The sequence below is a fragment of the Nannobrachium achirus genome, assembly GCF_963921795.1.
Source record: "Nannobrachium achirus genome assembly, chromosome: 15".
NCBI classification, from domain to species: domain Eukaryota; kingdom Metazoa; phylum Chordata; class Actinopteri; order Myctophiformes; family Myctophidae; genus Nannobrachium; species Nannobrachium achirus.
In genome coordinates this window covers 19,414,064-19,428,858 of record NC_137822.1, presented here as the reverse complement: position 1 = coordinate 19,428,858, position 14,795 = coordinate 19,414,064, and the positions used below count along the sequence as shown (strand labels likewise).

Below are 14,795 nucleotides of genomic sequence, written 5' to 3'. Positions count from 1 at the left end.
GTGAGCATGTAGATCGGCTATTTTCACAATAAAACCGTATTATACAAAATTCCTCTACTCTTAGTGCTCGTCAGGGTGGTGGGGGTCCCCAGTTCAAATATGATTATTTCGGGGGTCACGGCCTGAAAAGGTTGAGAACCAATGGCATACACTACCTGTCTTTGTCTGAATTATTGTTATATAGTCCTGGAAATCGGGTTAAATATTCTGGAAAAGTTTTGGAAAAGGTTTGTAAATTAATTGGTAAAAATGTGTGGGAACCCTGGATGCCTCTTCCTGTCAAATATATTTGAATAAAATAGAGATTCATAGAAATAACATTAATATCATTCTTATAAATCCTCTTATTAACATCTTGAATAGCAAGCTGCATGTAAATGAATCAGAAATGGTTGGCTTCTGTATGGTTGCAAGCGCACTGTGTGCCTCATAGTCATACTAGATTGAGTTTGGATGGATGCATTGTTTGTGTAACCCCTACCCAAATTGTCAACCCAGTCGGCTAATAAAGAGGGATGAGACTGCAGATTAGAGGGGGGTAAAATATGAAATGCATTAAGAGCTGCTCAAGTACCTCTGCTATCCTTCCTGTTTGCCAGTGGACTAATTTAGAGGCTCTGAGCCTTTTACAGGTTTCCTGTGGCTCTTGGAGTCTCTTCAAAATGTAATTTGTGTCTTTTTAAGGCCCACTTACATTTATGCGGGGCGGCTGTAGCTCAGTAGGTAGAGCAGGTTGGCCAATGATCAAATGTTCAAATCCCGGCTACTCCTGTCTACATGTCGAAGTGTCCTTGGGCAAGACGCTGAACCCAGAGTTGCTCCCGGTGAGCTGGTTGGTGCTTTGCATGGTTTCCACCACCACCGGTGTATGAATGTGCGTGTGAATGTGTAAAGCGCTTTGGATAAAAACGCTATATAAATGCACCATTTACCATTTACACACATCTCCTAACTAGGATGTTGTAGTCGGGAACTATTTGCAAGAACTGGCTAGGTTGTGGCATTCCTTATATATGATTATGTCAGTATGATCAGTATTTATAAAAATGAAACGGTGTGTTTTAGATTATGTTTGACATAGACACATTTGTGCCTGATCGCTTCTGATAATATGTAATGAGGCACTGTAAACAATCTTTGTTAGTTTTTCGGTGTTTCATTTATTCATGGAGTTTACATTACAACTACCCTGTGTATTTTCTGTTTCTTTTTGTTGTTTGTCAGACTGGACTGAGGGATCAATACCATACAGTATACACCATGTTAATATTAATATTGAATCACCTCACTCAAAACAACAATCGTCATCAGTGTCATGACTATTGTGCGCAATGTGAATGCACAACCCTGAAATGTATAGTGACGCCGGGAATGTGGAAACCCTTGATAGTCTGTGTAATTCACACATTTAAACGCTATTTGTTGCACATAATATCTTAGTTACACCAGCGTTGCCGTTGTGGAGCTGTCTTCATTGATAGGATATGTGTTCAAAGAGATTGACAAGTGGGCACGGCCACGCATTATGGTCAGCTTGTGCTCAGCCAGGGACAGGTGTGTTTCCGAAGACCCCCATCCTCACACAGCCAGGCGTGACACATGTAGAGAGAGTAAAGCCCTTTGCACACAGGACAGTTGCGTTTTTTTCGTTTGCTGCATGAATAAAACGCATTGGATTTGGTGTGCAATGCTGTGCGGAATCGGCGCTGCGGATCCCAAAAGGAGTCATAAAAGGAGGGAGTTTTTTACCGCATGCGACAAGACGCACGAATCGAGAAAAAAATGCACGGCCGCAGCCACTCGTCGCACGGCTAATTCGAATCCGGTGTGCATGAGGTCGTAGAGAATCATTGTTTTCTTATAAAGAAAAATGAAATTGTCCGTTTTATCCATGCAGATAAACGCGCCTGTGTGCAAATACCTTAATTCTTTGATAAAACACATCACAAGTTCACAGGTTCAAAAGAGTGTGAGAACATATTTTCTGTACAGGCTTTCATGAATTGCAGTTACAAAATTGGTGATCATAAGGGTAGATTAAAAAAAGGAACATTTCAACATGAGGAAGGGAACTTAAATTTTTTTTTTATTGCAGCCTAAATACAAAGCTGTTGGAAAAAATATTTCTGCTCAATAAAGGAAAATGTTAAGATGGTTGGAAAAAACTAATCAGGAAAAGAATCTGAGAAAAATGTGTTTTTCTAAATCTGTTAATGAACTGTGGGATGTGTGTGTACACAGAAAACAGCACTTGAACACTGACTGTCCTTTTTTTTTCTTTTTTTTTTTATAATTCTTCCCTCGACATAACTACACGTGATAACTATTTAGGAGGACTGTAGGACTGCCTGTCTAATAATACTTCTCTCTTCTATCTTTTCAGGGCATACTCCTTGGTTGATTCCAGCCAGGTGTCCACCTTCCTCATCTCCATCCTTCTCATCGTCTATGGCAGCTTCAGGTGAGTCCTCAATGTCCATACTGCTGATGGTAGGTCAGGACGGGGGTCAACTTTGATGGAAGAACATAATCTTGTTTCCACTGGGACAAGACCTATAAACTAAAGCAATTAGAACACATTTTTTGGGGGGCCATGTTCTAAAAAGCCCTTTTCTCACTAGCTCCCTATGTATGTGACTCCAGTACTAGGACATTTTAATTAGCGTTGATCTTAGGGTCATACAACATTTAATCAACTTGGACCCAAAACTAAAACAACCTGAGACTTGGACATAACGGTTTTTCTTTTCTTTTTTTTGGCACATGAGGGAAGGGAACTTGGACTATTAAATTAATTGCAGGCTAAATACAACGCCGTTGGAACAAATATTTCTGCTTAAGTCATCAATATAAATAGAATAAACAGATTCTATAGCTGTCTTTAAACGTTGGGATGGAAATAATTATCATACAGTCACCTTCCATCACCAAGGGTTGTGTGTTTTTGACATGCAGGTGAATTCGATGGTCAATTTGATGTATTTAAGAGATTCTGAGGCAGGTCAGATTGTTGGTTTACATAATCTAAGATTTTCTTTAATTGAATGAACTTGGTCTTGGTTCCGTCTTGAGTAACAACAATAATATGACCAAGGCTTGACTTGCGGCTGGACTGCCTATGACTCAATATGATGGCACTAGCTTAACCATATTTGTTCTTCAAAATCCCAAGCTGCAGCTTTTTATTCTTTGTATATCTTGTGATTGGGAAATTGAGCATTATCCTAAGCCCAGTCCGCCACTTTCCATCCGCATGGCTCTGCTTTTCTGCAGAGTTTGAAAGGTAACTATGGTAACAAGCTTGGCCCTGCCAGACTGGTGTGGATATGCGTAATGGGGGTGGTTAACAGTGAGCACCCCTAACCCTTAATGTTGTTGAATAAGTAGTGAAATGATCAGGGAACAAATCCAGTTAAAAAAGTAATGTTGACGTCCCTATTGCTACCCAAGCATAAGTTTGGCAACAAAGCCTGTTATCTATGTTTGAAGTTAGGAGTCCCATTGAATGTTTAAAATGGGAAGAAAAATGTGTTTAGCTAGTTCATTTCTTTCATGTACTAATTCATATATTCACTGTCCCGTAGATACCTTTTCATAGATGAATGGCCTATTTTATGCTTTGTCATAATGACAATGTCAAAGCAAAAGTGGCAAAAATAGCCGATACATGTATGATACATGTATGATCTTTTTGGCAGAAAAGAATTACAATAATATTAAATGTTTGCCTATATTAACATTGTCTGACTGTGGATTTCAGTGAATGAAACGTATTAACCAGAGCTTGTAACTAAATAACTACATTGGGAAGTTGGAACATGGGTTATTTTGTTTTTCTCCATTTCCTGAAAAGTAAGGTTTTTTTTCACACATACTCAAGGTTTCCACCCGACGGCTGCGATATTCTCTAATTCACAGCCTAGAAAGCACAGTGAAGCACAGCTTTCACCTGATGAAGTCAAATTCCTTATGTACAGAAGCCTAATCAGCGGGTGACTGAGCCACGGTCTGCATTTTGTAATTCATAGTTTTTGTCATGGGAGAGCAGCTGAACACAATATGTGCTAATATTAGTATTCCACATATTTATTACACTAACTATTAAAATAAAGACTATATTGCGTGGCTGGTATTTTCTATAGATTGCTAAACAAGAAATAAGAACTATTTGTCAACTTGTATCTCGTGCAGATGTGTCAGTCAGCTCCTATAGTTGTGCACACACTGACTGGACAGTTGTTTTTACACAGTTCAGTGGACATGACAAGGCACGGTACCACACCTGTTTCAACAGTTAGGCCTACAATATGCAAACATAGATTCTGATTAAGGTAGTCTAGATTCTAGGACCCGGAGGGACAATAGGCGTGGCCCGACCTACACAAGATTTGTCCCCATTAATTTGACAATGTTGGCAATTTGACACTAATGTTGACAAATGCTGTTGCTGTTTTTCGGGGTTATGTTCAAAGGGTATTTTGTGGAATAGGGTAGACTCGCTTGACCTACTGTGTATTGAACTTGTCCAGGAGTTAAAAGAGAATGCTGGAGATGGAACATTAACCTATTAATCCAAGGGTCTTCAACCCTAGGGGAATCCTCAGAGCTACTGCAGGGGGTCCTCCAAATCTTTGTGTGATAGAAACCTTTTTAATATTAAACACTTGAACCCTAGTGTCCATATTCTGAGAACCCTAGTGTCCATATTCTGAGAACTTAAGTAAAAAATAGCAGATCTACAAGCTCACAACACCTCGCAGGTTTGGTGTAGAGGGGAAAAAGAGTGAAAGGTCAAGTTAATTAAGTATTGACGGTTCAAGTGGTTAAATATCTGAAAACTCAAATTGACATTAATCTAAAATACACTGATGATTGTGCTGTCAAACAAAGAAACGATAAGGAATCTATGAAAAGGTTGTCAGTCCCTGGCCCTACTACATCTCTCTTTCAACTAAGGGGTCCTTGGCCTGAAAACGTTGAAGACACCTGTATTAATCTATGGTGGTTAGCAGAGTGGTACCCGTAAGAGAGAGTTGAAGAACCAAAGCAAGATATATACTTGGTATTTTTGGTATCTGTATTCTTGATTTTTCCATGTCAATTCAATAGAAGTGACTGTTCTCCCTGGCGAGGGTCCAGGAGCTCAGACCTTGGATAAATCATCACTATCCCGCTAGGCTAAATCCACAGCAGTGGTTCTCAGACATTCTCAGGTCGAGGACCTCCAAATCGATCACGTCGATTCACATTGAAAAGATTTTGTGCCAGGGACCCCCATAAGAGAAGAATTTTCAAAAATATTTGAAAAGAGCTGATCTGAGTCCGAGCTCACAAATTGTTGTGATGCCACACAATGTGACCTTGTAGATATTTTAGAATAGTCATAAAATAACATGGGGCTTACGTGTTTTGGACACCTGGGGGTCCTCGGACACAGCTAGTGATCCTCACAGTTGCCATAACAAAGATTTTCTCCAAACCCATTTCTCCTGTGCCTTCCTCAAGTAGTAACTTTTTCCTGTGCAATTTTATTGTGGAAATTGGCAGAGAAATTGGATTTGGAAGAATTCACTGTGCTTGAGTATTCCAGTGGATCCACCCTGAAACAGAAGTCACAAATGTTATTCCTGTGATTTAAATTCAATCCATGATGTCATCAGGAGACAAAACCGTGGACCTGCTCAATTTACAGCGAACTAGAGACAGGTTACTTACAGTGTGGGTGTCCAGCTAATCTGGCAAACAACTGGCACCCATAAACACCATATTTCTCATGCACTTGCATGGATATTGTCCATTGTGACAATTCATTTGTGCGAGAATGTTTTCCACATTTAGTGAATTCATAATCTCGGGTCCTCTGTCCCCCCTATATTTTTTATATTTTGGAATGGATGGAATATGTATACATGGCTTGAATGTAATGTAAAGAATTCACCAACAAGGGGTTTATTTAGAAGTGGATGACTGAAAGTTGTTTTTGCAGTGTGACACCACTAGTTTCCTAGTGGAAAACCTTTGCTCTGAAATTGACACACACACAAACCCCATTGCCCACAAGGAGCAGCTCTGCTTCTCTGTGCATTTCAGACAAACTGACAAGGAACGACAGCAAGGATACCAGCATTATGAGAAGAGAGGATGAACCTCAGTCTGTAACATAATGAGTGTACATACTAGTCACTAGTGAATGTACAGAGAAAGGGACAGTAGACTTTTAAAAAGAAACACTTATTTAAATCTCGCAACGTATTTCCAAAACAGTTGGAAGTAAAGTATTAACCACTTTGTAATGTTGCTATTCCTTTTCACAACACTTAAAATCCATTTGGAGATTTTTAGGGACTGAAGACATGAAGTGAGGGGGAGTTGCAGCCAGGTGTAATTGTGTCCCATTCTTCGTGCACACACGTCTTTAGGGTGTGTAACAGTATGGGGTCTTTTGGGGTTGCATTTTGCCTTTTGAAATTCACCACCCATTATCTATTGGGGATGGGGACAGGTCGGGACTGCATGCAGGCTACCTGACCCTCTTCTTCCACAGTCAGGGTTTGATGTGGAAAACATTTATTGTAAAAAAAAGAATGATGACAAACTATTTTGGCCCGGGGGCCACATGTGGCCCTCACCTTCACTTAATGCGGCCCACAGGTTAATATTGGAATACTGATATAGTATTGATTTCAGCTGTTCCAATTCCAACCATGCAACATGACTCGCTTTAATTACTTTTGTCTATATTAGTATAATGACAAGTTGGCACTAGTCCATTCTATTCGTATTTAAAGCAGCTATAGTCAACTTTTTCTTGAAAAACGGATGCTAAAATAAAAACAATGTTTCGAAAATATTTTATAAAAAAATAAGCTTCATATATGTGTTTCTATTCAAAAATGACCACACAAAGCGTAAAATAATGATAAAATAATCATTTTGGCCATTGCCAGACCAACACTTTGTTTACATTCTAGTCTATAGACTAGGATTTAAACAAAGTGTCGGCCCTACAATGAAAAAGTTGACTATAGCTCCTTTAAGTTCATAAAGTCAACATATAAATGCCTTTCAATAAAAATCAAAACGCATTGCAGTGCGACGCGTTTTGATCTTGTAGATCTGCTATTTTCGACTGTATATTCTTTGAGGCCCTCTGGAGTGGATGTGAAAATATAGTGGACCTCTCCATCATCAAAGTTGCCCACCCTTGATCTAGATGAATGACAGTCCTTCGAGCAGTGCTATCTGAGGGATCAGAGAAGACGGTTATTCAGCCTAGGCTGGCATCCTTTAGCACTGAAATGCCTCCAAATTCCTTGAGTACTTTATTTTGTTATGCACCATAGAGGATGAAATATCCAAATCCCTTCTCATCTTTCTTTGAGGAACATTCTTTTGAAACATTTCAATCATTTTCTTAAGCATTTTTTGGCGCTCATAGCTGAATGGGTAGAAGTGCAGCATGGGAAACCGAAGAGTCACAGTTGGCCCGGTCTGTGTATCGGACCTTTAATCCCCAACCGTCCCCAGGTGCTATTTAGGCCTAGAATTATTGAATGCACACTCTGTGCCGCGCTGTGAGCTTGTATATCTGCTATTTTTCAATAGTTAAAGCATACAATAATATTACACTATAATGTGTACCCGTTCTAAATGGGTTTTACTCCCCAACCTTTCCCCCAGGTGCTATTAATTGCACTTGCCCACTGCTCCTAACAGTAAAGATAGGTTAAATGCAGAAGACAATTTTAACACGTGCTAATAATGCACTGTGACACACAATACCCCAAAGGACTGGTATTTATAATTATGCAATGTTAGAAAACTTAGAAATCTGTATTCTGTAATTTCTGTCCTTTATTTTTTATTTGCCTTTCCAATGAATTCCCAACTTCAGCTTTTTTTTTTTATATATTTGGTGTTCTTATTTCAAGCTCAACAATATCTAGCCCTATAGCTATTGAATTGCATCCAAATGTATTTCACTTTACTCCAGTGTGGATACACTGGTGGTGTCTCCTCAGGTCACTTAACACACTGAAACTCCTGTCACACCGTTGACATTGGAATGGTTTTCTTTGCTTTTTTTCCCCAGTGTGGCGATGCTGGTGTTTCTGTAGATTCAGTGAAATGTTGTCACACTGTCGTCAGTAGAAAGGACATTCTCCAGTGTGGAACTGTGGATACGCTGGTGTCTGTGCCCTGAGTAGGGATGTGACGATATGAACATTGTCACATGTCATGATTATTGTGACCAAAATTTTTTTGATTTACGATATCATCGCGATAAATAAAATATCCCCATTCCCCAACATCCATTATCCTGGGGCGGAACATTTGCCAAAGAATAGCAGATGCGACGGGTTGTGAGCTTGTAGATCGTCTATTTTCTTTTTTGCAAAGCGATTTGGTAGAGAGTGAAAAAAGACATCATTATTTATTATTATCAAGTACATTATTTCCAGGTCCGTTTTAACAATTATAGAGGGTTTCAATGGTACCGGATATGCAGCTCTGCAAATAAAAGGGGAATTGATCCCAGTGAATGACAGAGGACAATTTCTCGATAAATTTAAACCTCCACGATACGATTATTGTGAGTGTTTTTCTTTTTTTAAACACTCCAGTGTGGAGTCGTAGGTGTCTGCAGGGGCGTCACAAGGGGGGGGGGGGGGGAAGTGGGATTGAGTTACAAGGGCCCAAGGTGGAGGGGCCCTAATTATTTTATACTTTAACTATTGAAAAATAGCAGATATACAAGCTCACAGCGTGGCACCGAGTGCCGCGCTGCGAGCTTGTAGATCTGCTATTTTTGAAAAGTCATGAAAATGTGTGCAAATCTTTGAATATATTTATTTTTTAAGCAAACATTTGTAACTAAAATTTTGCTTCTGGCCGGGACCCTGGAACTAAATATTTTGAGATGGGGGTCCGTGGCCAAATACATATCATTTTGGGGGTCCTTGTCATGAAAAAGTTTGAACACCACTGAGGTTTCTTGCACACATTTTCACGATTTTTCAAAAATAGCAGATATACAAGCTCACAGCGTGGCAGAGGGTTTAACCCATTTTGACTGGGAAGTGGGAACGCATTATTACGCATTATTGTGTGCTTTAACTATTGGAAAAATAGCAGATATACAAGCTCACAGCGCACTGCAAGCTTGTAGATCTGCTATTTTCGAAAAATCTTGAAATATTTTTGACCCGATTCTACAAGTGTCTTCTAAATCCTTCTAAGGTTTTTTGAAAAACCTATGTTTCTATGTCAGTGGTGCTCAAACCTTTTCATGTGAAGACCCCCAAAATGATATGTATTTACTATTTGGCCATGGACACCCATATCAAAATATTTAGTTCCAGGCACCAGCTCGAGCTTGTATTCTGCTATTTTTCAATAGTTAAAGCATAAAATAATTAAGGCCCCTCCACCTTGGGCCCTAGTAACTCACTGCCACTTCCCCCCCTTGTGAGCCCCTTGGGGTGATCCTAGCAGCGCTGTTTTGAATGTACTGTACTGGAGCCTCTGGAGGCTCTTGCTAGGGATCCCGATGAGTAGTGCATTGCAGTAATCTAGCCTGGAGGAGACAAAGGTGTGGACTAGTTTCTCAGCATCTAAATCCCTATTTTGCAAAAAAAAAAAAGATCAACACGGTGTCTGATTTGCCCCAAATTTGAATCACACACTCGGGGGGTTTCTAAACAACTCGGCGTCAATAGTGATTACACTTTCACCAATAGGGGATGCGACTAATGCTACAAATGACACTTTTTGGACTGCACGCATTATTGTATTGTAATCAGTCCTGTGCATTTGTCATTCTTATTAGCAAAATATCATAACATTAGTGGTTAACTGTTGCTGCGTCACTCCTCTCACATCGACGTCACATGATGTAGCTTACACTTACAGTATATACTAGTCCTGTGCACGGGGATGTGCACAGTATATGAGGGATGGAATGTAGGACTCTCAGAAGTAATGTTGGAGTGCCTGTTGGGCAGTTCTTTATGCCCATATATGGTGTTCCATGTGGAGTGCCTGTTGGGCAGATCTTTATGCCCATACATGGAGTTCCGTGTCCAGGCCAGTCTGTGATGTCAGAGTATGACGTGATGTCAGCATGCAGACAGACGGTTACCATGGCGGCGAAACAATGTAGTATCAGTGATGTCAGCATGCAGATAGTCAGCGTCGAGCGTTACGAAGGTCTCATAAGCCGACTCAGCGCCGTTAGAATGTGTAGGGACTAGCTGCACTAGAAACGAGCGCTTCTGGTCTCAATCTTGGGTCTCAAAAACGCTATAACATATACAGTATATTTCTTTTACACACGAGCCTATCCGAAGGGGGAACTTCAGTTTTCAGCATCACCCAGCTGAGTGCTGCTGCTGCCCACAGAGGAGCGCAGAGGGGGGGGGGGGGGGGCAATTAGGGGTTGAGTGTCTTGCTCAGGGACACTTGCGTCTCATGTCCTTAAACTAGATCCTATTTCCTACACTTCTTTCCTATTTCCTTGTATGTTAGTCCCGCCCACTGACAATAGAACGCCCCTACAAGGGAGTTGGCCCATCACCTGTGATGTTGTCATCGGAAATGGGACGTCTCCACTTCTCTATTTCCTCAATGGGAGGGACTAACATACAAGCAAGGAAATGGGAACTAGGAAAAAGGATTTGATTTAAGGACTTGAGACGCATGGACACATTGCTGGCCTGGCCTGATATATTAAACATTACATATGCTGCTGCTCATGTTGCAGCATTGGGAGTGAGCAGGTTTTGCATCTGCCTCTGCATGTTTCCTAAATCTTATAATAGCTGTGGTCAGCAGTCCGTAAATATTGGTGACTTGACTTGCAACTTGCTCACCATGACCTGCTGTTTGACTTGGACTTGTACTGAATGGCGTGATATTTGTGGACGTTATGTCTAAATGTCCACGTATCCATTAGTACACACATCTATGGGTGCAACAGTTAAATCAAACTTGAGCTATGTTCTGCTATGTTCTGTATATGTTCTGTATTTCTTTGCGACTCTGTGGTACAAGAAAGTATAAAATATGGATTAAATGGTTAACCAGACTGATCAATTCAGTCAATTATATTTGTCTTATTGTTGATATAGTTAAAGAATGTATTAAACGTGCTTCTTGATTAATCTAAGATTTAGTTGATAGAATAATTGCAATTGTGTTTTTGGCATTGCACATACCGGTATGAATACATTTTATTATTTCTGTTTGTTTTTTAGGCTTCATAATCACATTGTACAATGCAGATATGTCTGATGACTAGATTACTAATTACTGACACAATTAATATTATTTTTGGAATATGTACGAAGAATATTCAGCATTGAAACAATTTGGACGATTCTGATGATTATGCAAAAATAATTGCGATTAGGCGATTATGTAATAATTGAGTACCTGAGACGAATAACAGTCTAATTACATATTTGAATTTTTTTGAATATAGATATTTTTTGATTTACCAGACTGTAAGCTACAAACTAGTCATTTTTAATCTGTTAAATTGTTAATGCAACCCCCCCTCATTTCGTTCAATTGTCTGTTTTAATGTTATCTGCTCCCTTTGACTGCTAAATATATACTGTATTATGTCTTATAATATATATGAGTTAAGTAAAAAAAAAAAAAAAAAATCAACAAAATGAGGAGGGAGTGCATTAAGAATTTAACAGATTAAAGACTTCCAAGTTTGTGGTTTACAGTCTGGTAAATGAAAAAAATATCAATATAAAAAATAAAAAATAAAGGACTTAGACAGTTTTTCGTCTCAGGTACTCAATTGTGACAGGCCTAAGCCCTATGCACGTCATTACCTCATGACAGCGGTTGACACGATCCTCACATCATAATGACCTCCTCTCCATTCTGTGGTGTCTTCCTCGTGCAGATCATTAAACATGGACTGTGAGAACCAGGAGAAGGACAAGGACGGTAATCCCACGACGACAGGGCACAACGGCAACTCGAACAACAGTGAGTGTTATATACATGGTGAGAAACAAGACGTTCGGGCGTACAGCATTTAATATGGATGGATGGATGTATTGTCAAAAAAAAAGAAAAGAGAGAAAGGAAAAAAGGCATTGCTGATGATGGATTTCCCAGGTATTCATTATGAATTTCTAGGAAATTGGAGTAGGACATTGGATTTACTCTTATTTCCTCCTGCATAGGAACCTTTTTTTGGTAGCTGCCAAATTCTTCACTAATAAGTGCCAATGGGGAACGAATAGAGCACCAAAGTCGTAATGTCCCCTAGCAGCCCATCTAAAACGCAACCTACTTTACATAATTGATATGTGAGCTTCTTCACCGACCTTGTCCTTTTGACCACCGAATTGCACCATATTGTCAGATATTGAGTTGGTGATATAATTATGTGAAGTTTCATGGTGTTGTGATTTGAACGATGATACAGTGTATTGGACCATTGCAAAAAGATTGACATACTGTACATGCGTGCGCAGGCAGTCATCCTCATTAAAACTAATTGGGTACCATGCCAGAGTGATAGTATAATATAGAGGAGACAGAGCAGTCTATCAGCCTGGAATGGGACAATATGAAACGCTAAAATGGCGCAAGACTGTGTAAGACGACCATAGACTAAGACGACCATAGACTTTTATTGAGTGTTTCTAATGTCATTGCTTCATGAGGCGTTGTATGGCACATTGCTTACAACATAAGTAAAGAATGCAGTTATTTATCCACAGTACCGGTCTTTTCTGGGAAAGGTGTCACTCTGTAAGAGATAGGAGCCATGCCTTGTTAGACAGAACTTAACAGCCCGACTAGCATTACCAAGATGACACCAGAGTGAACCTAATTATCTTAAAGAGACTTTTGTCTAGGAGCTTGGTTGGTGCAGTGGTAAAGTCCTGCCCACTACCACGGAGGTTGTGGGTCCGACCCGACATGCAATGTGAACACAATTGGCCCGTGTTCGGGGGAGGGTGATGATGGTCGTTGCATGTACTCTACGGTTTAGGGTGGCACCTGTCAGCAGGGATTGTTGGGTGGGAGGAGTAGGACAGGAGGCTCCGTGTCCTCCTAGTGGGGGCTCCTCACTGGCAGGTGACTCAGTAAAATGCTAGCCTCAGCCTGGAAACCAGACGAATCTTCCATTGCGAGAAAAAAAGAGAGACTTTAGTCTGAAAATGTGTACCTAATAAATAGGTACTAGGTAGGCGTAAGTACAACACATTCTCACCCCAGCTTTGACCAAGTGGCAGTATTTGACACGTGGGGAGGTCATATTTCACGTCTTGAGGTGATAATGTGATGCCTCGGGCATATAAAACATTGATATAACAACTTTAAAACATTGTAAATAAAAAAGGCACATCCCCAGAAGCGTCTCAAAAGGGTTCAAGCTCGCTTCTGATGGCACACTGCTTCTACCGTAACTGCAGCTGCACCTTCAAACACACATTTTAAGACATACAAACACCTCTTATGTATTTATTTAGCAGTTGTTCTGGTACCAAATCTGATGTGTGTGTGTTTAAAGGTTTCTTAATGTTTTTTTGTGTTTTCTTGCAGGTATTCAGACCATAGACTCCACACAGGCACTGTTCCTGCCCATAGGAGCCTCTGTGTCTCTGCTAGTTATGTTCTTCTTCTTTGACTCTGTACAGGTGGTCTTCACCATCTGCACTGCAGGTACCTGCCCTTCTAACATCAGGGGCTTTATTTTGTGTGATTAACTCATTCACTACCAATAATATATTTTTTTTTTTCGATTTTCCTTACCTTTTGAAGTCGTAACAGAATATCTTTATCCGGTACGATTGACCCGCCGATCGTTCACGCAAATGGAAATGTTTTCTGTGCTTCTGTGGAAAATACGCAAATCGTTTGAGCCTTGCAATGCATAGTCATCGGCGATGGAAATGTCCACTGTTTTGCCAGAGGGCGAGCGAAAACACGGAAGCAAAGAAACGGAGATTCTGTGAAAAACATAAACAGGAAGCGGAAGAAGATTAGTTTTTTCGATGACATAATTTCTTGTGTTCCGTTCCTCTGATTCAAATGTTTTGCGACGAGCCCCATCTGGTGGCTAACTTGTGAAAAATGTTTATTCATTGTGCCTCCAGTGAGTAAAGGATTTAAGACATCACTTATTCAAAAACTGTTCAATTGTAGTGAAGCAGTCTTACATCCCTTGGAGCCCTATTCAAAAATAAAGTCTCCGCAAACTCATCGTGACATAGCGCTGTACTTGTAGATCAGCTATTCTCGAAAGAATGTTGAAATCTTGAAAATGTTTTCCACAAGTTTGGACATTTACTCCTATAATAATGCATAAAATACTGAATTACAAATATAAAAAATTACAGATATAAATTAACAGTTTTTAGGCTAAAACAATAAAACGGAACTACATGTAAATGGTATAGCGGTCATTGGGTCTGGGTCTTTCATATCATGATTATTGTGACCAAAGAAATCGCGATTTACGATATTATCGCAATAATCAAAATATCCCCAACATCCATTATCCTGGGGTGGAACATTTGCCAAATAGCAGATCTACAAGCTCACAACGTGTCGCGAGCTTGTGGATTGGCTATTTTTTGGCATAGACATTTGGTTTAGAGTAAAAAAAAGACTATCAAGTACGTATGTTATAAGTACATTTTACCAATAGAGGGTTTAAGTGGTACTACGCAGCTCAGCAAATAAAAAGGTGAATTCATCCCCAGTGCATGACGGAGGACAATATCGCGATAAATTAAATCTCCACGATACGATTA

The 14,795-nt window shown here is 39.9% G+C and overlaps 1 protein-coding gene across 1 annotated transcript in view; it reads left to right on the top strand.

Moving 5' to 3' along the window:
- Positions 1 to 14,795, top strand: part of sppl3 (signal peptide peptidase 3) — a 50,275-nt gene that overhangs the window by 16,746 nt on the left and 18,734 nt on the right. Inside the window, exons 2-4 of the mRNA XM_080742962.1 lie at positions 2,384 to 2,461; positions 11,924 to 12,027; positions 13,582 to 13,701. Of these exons, the coding sequence (XP_080599088.1) occupies positions 2,384 to 2,461; positions 11,924 to 12,027; positions 13,582 to 13,701 (302 nt within the window). The remainder of the gene's footprint in view (positions 1 to 2,383; positions 2,462 to 11,923; positions 12,028 to 13,581; positions 13,702 to 14,795) is intronic.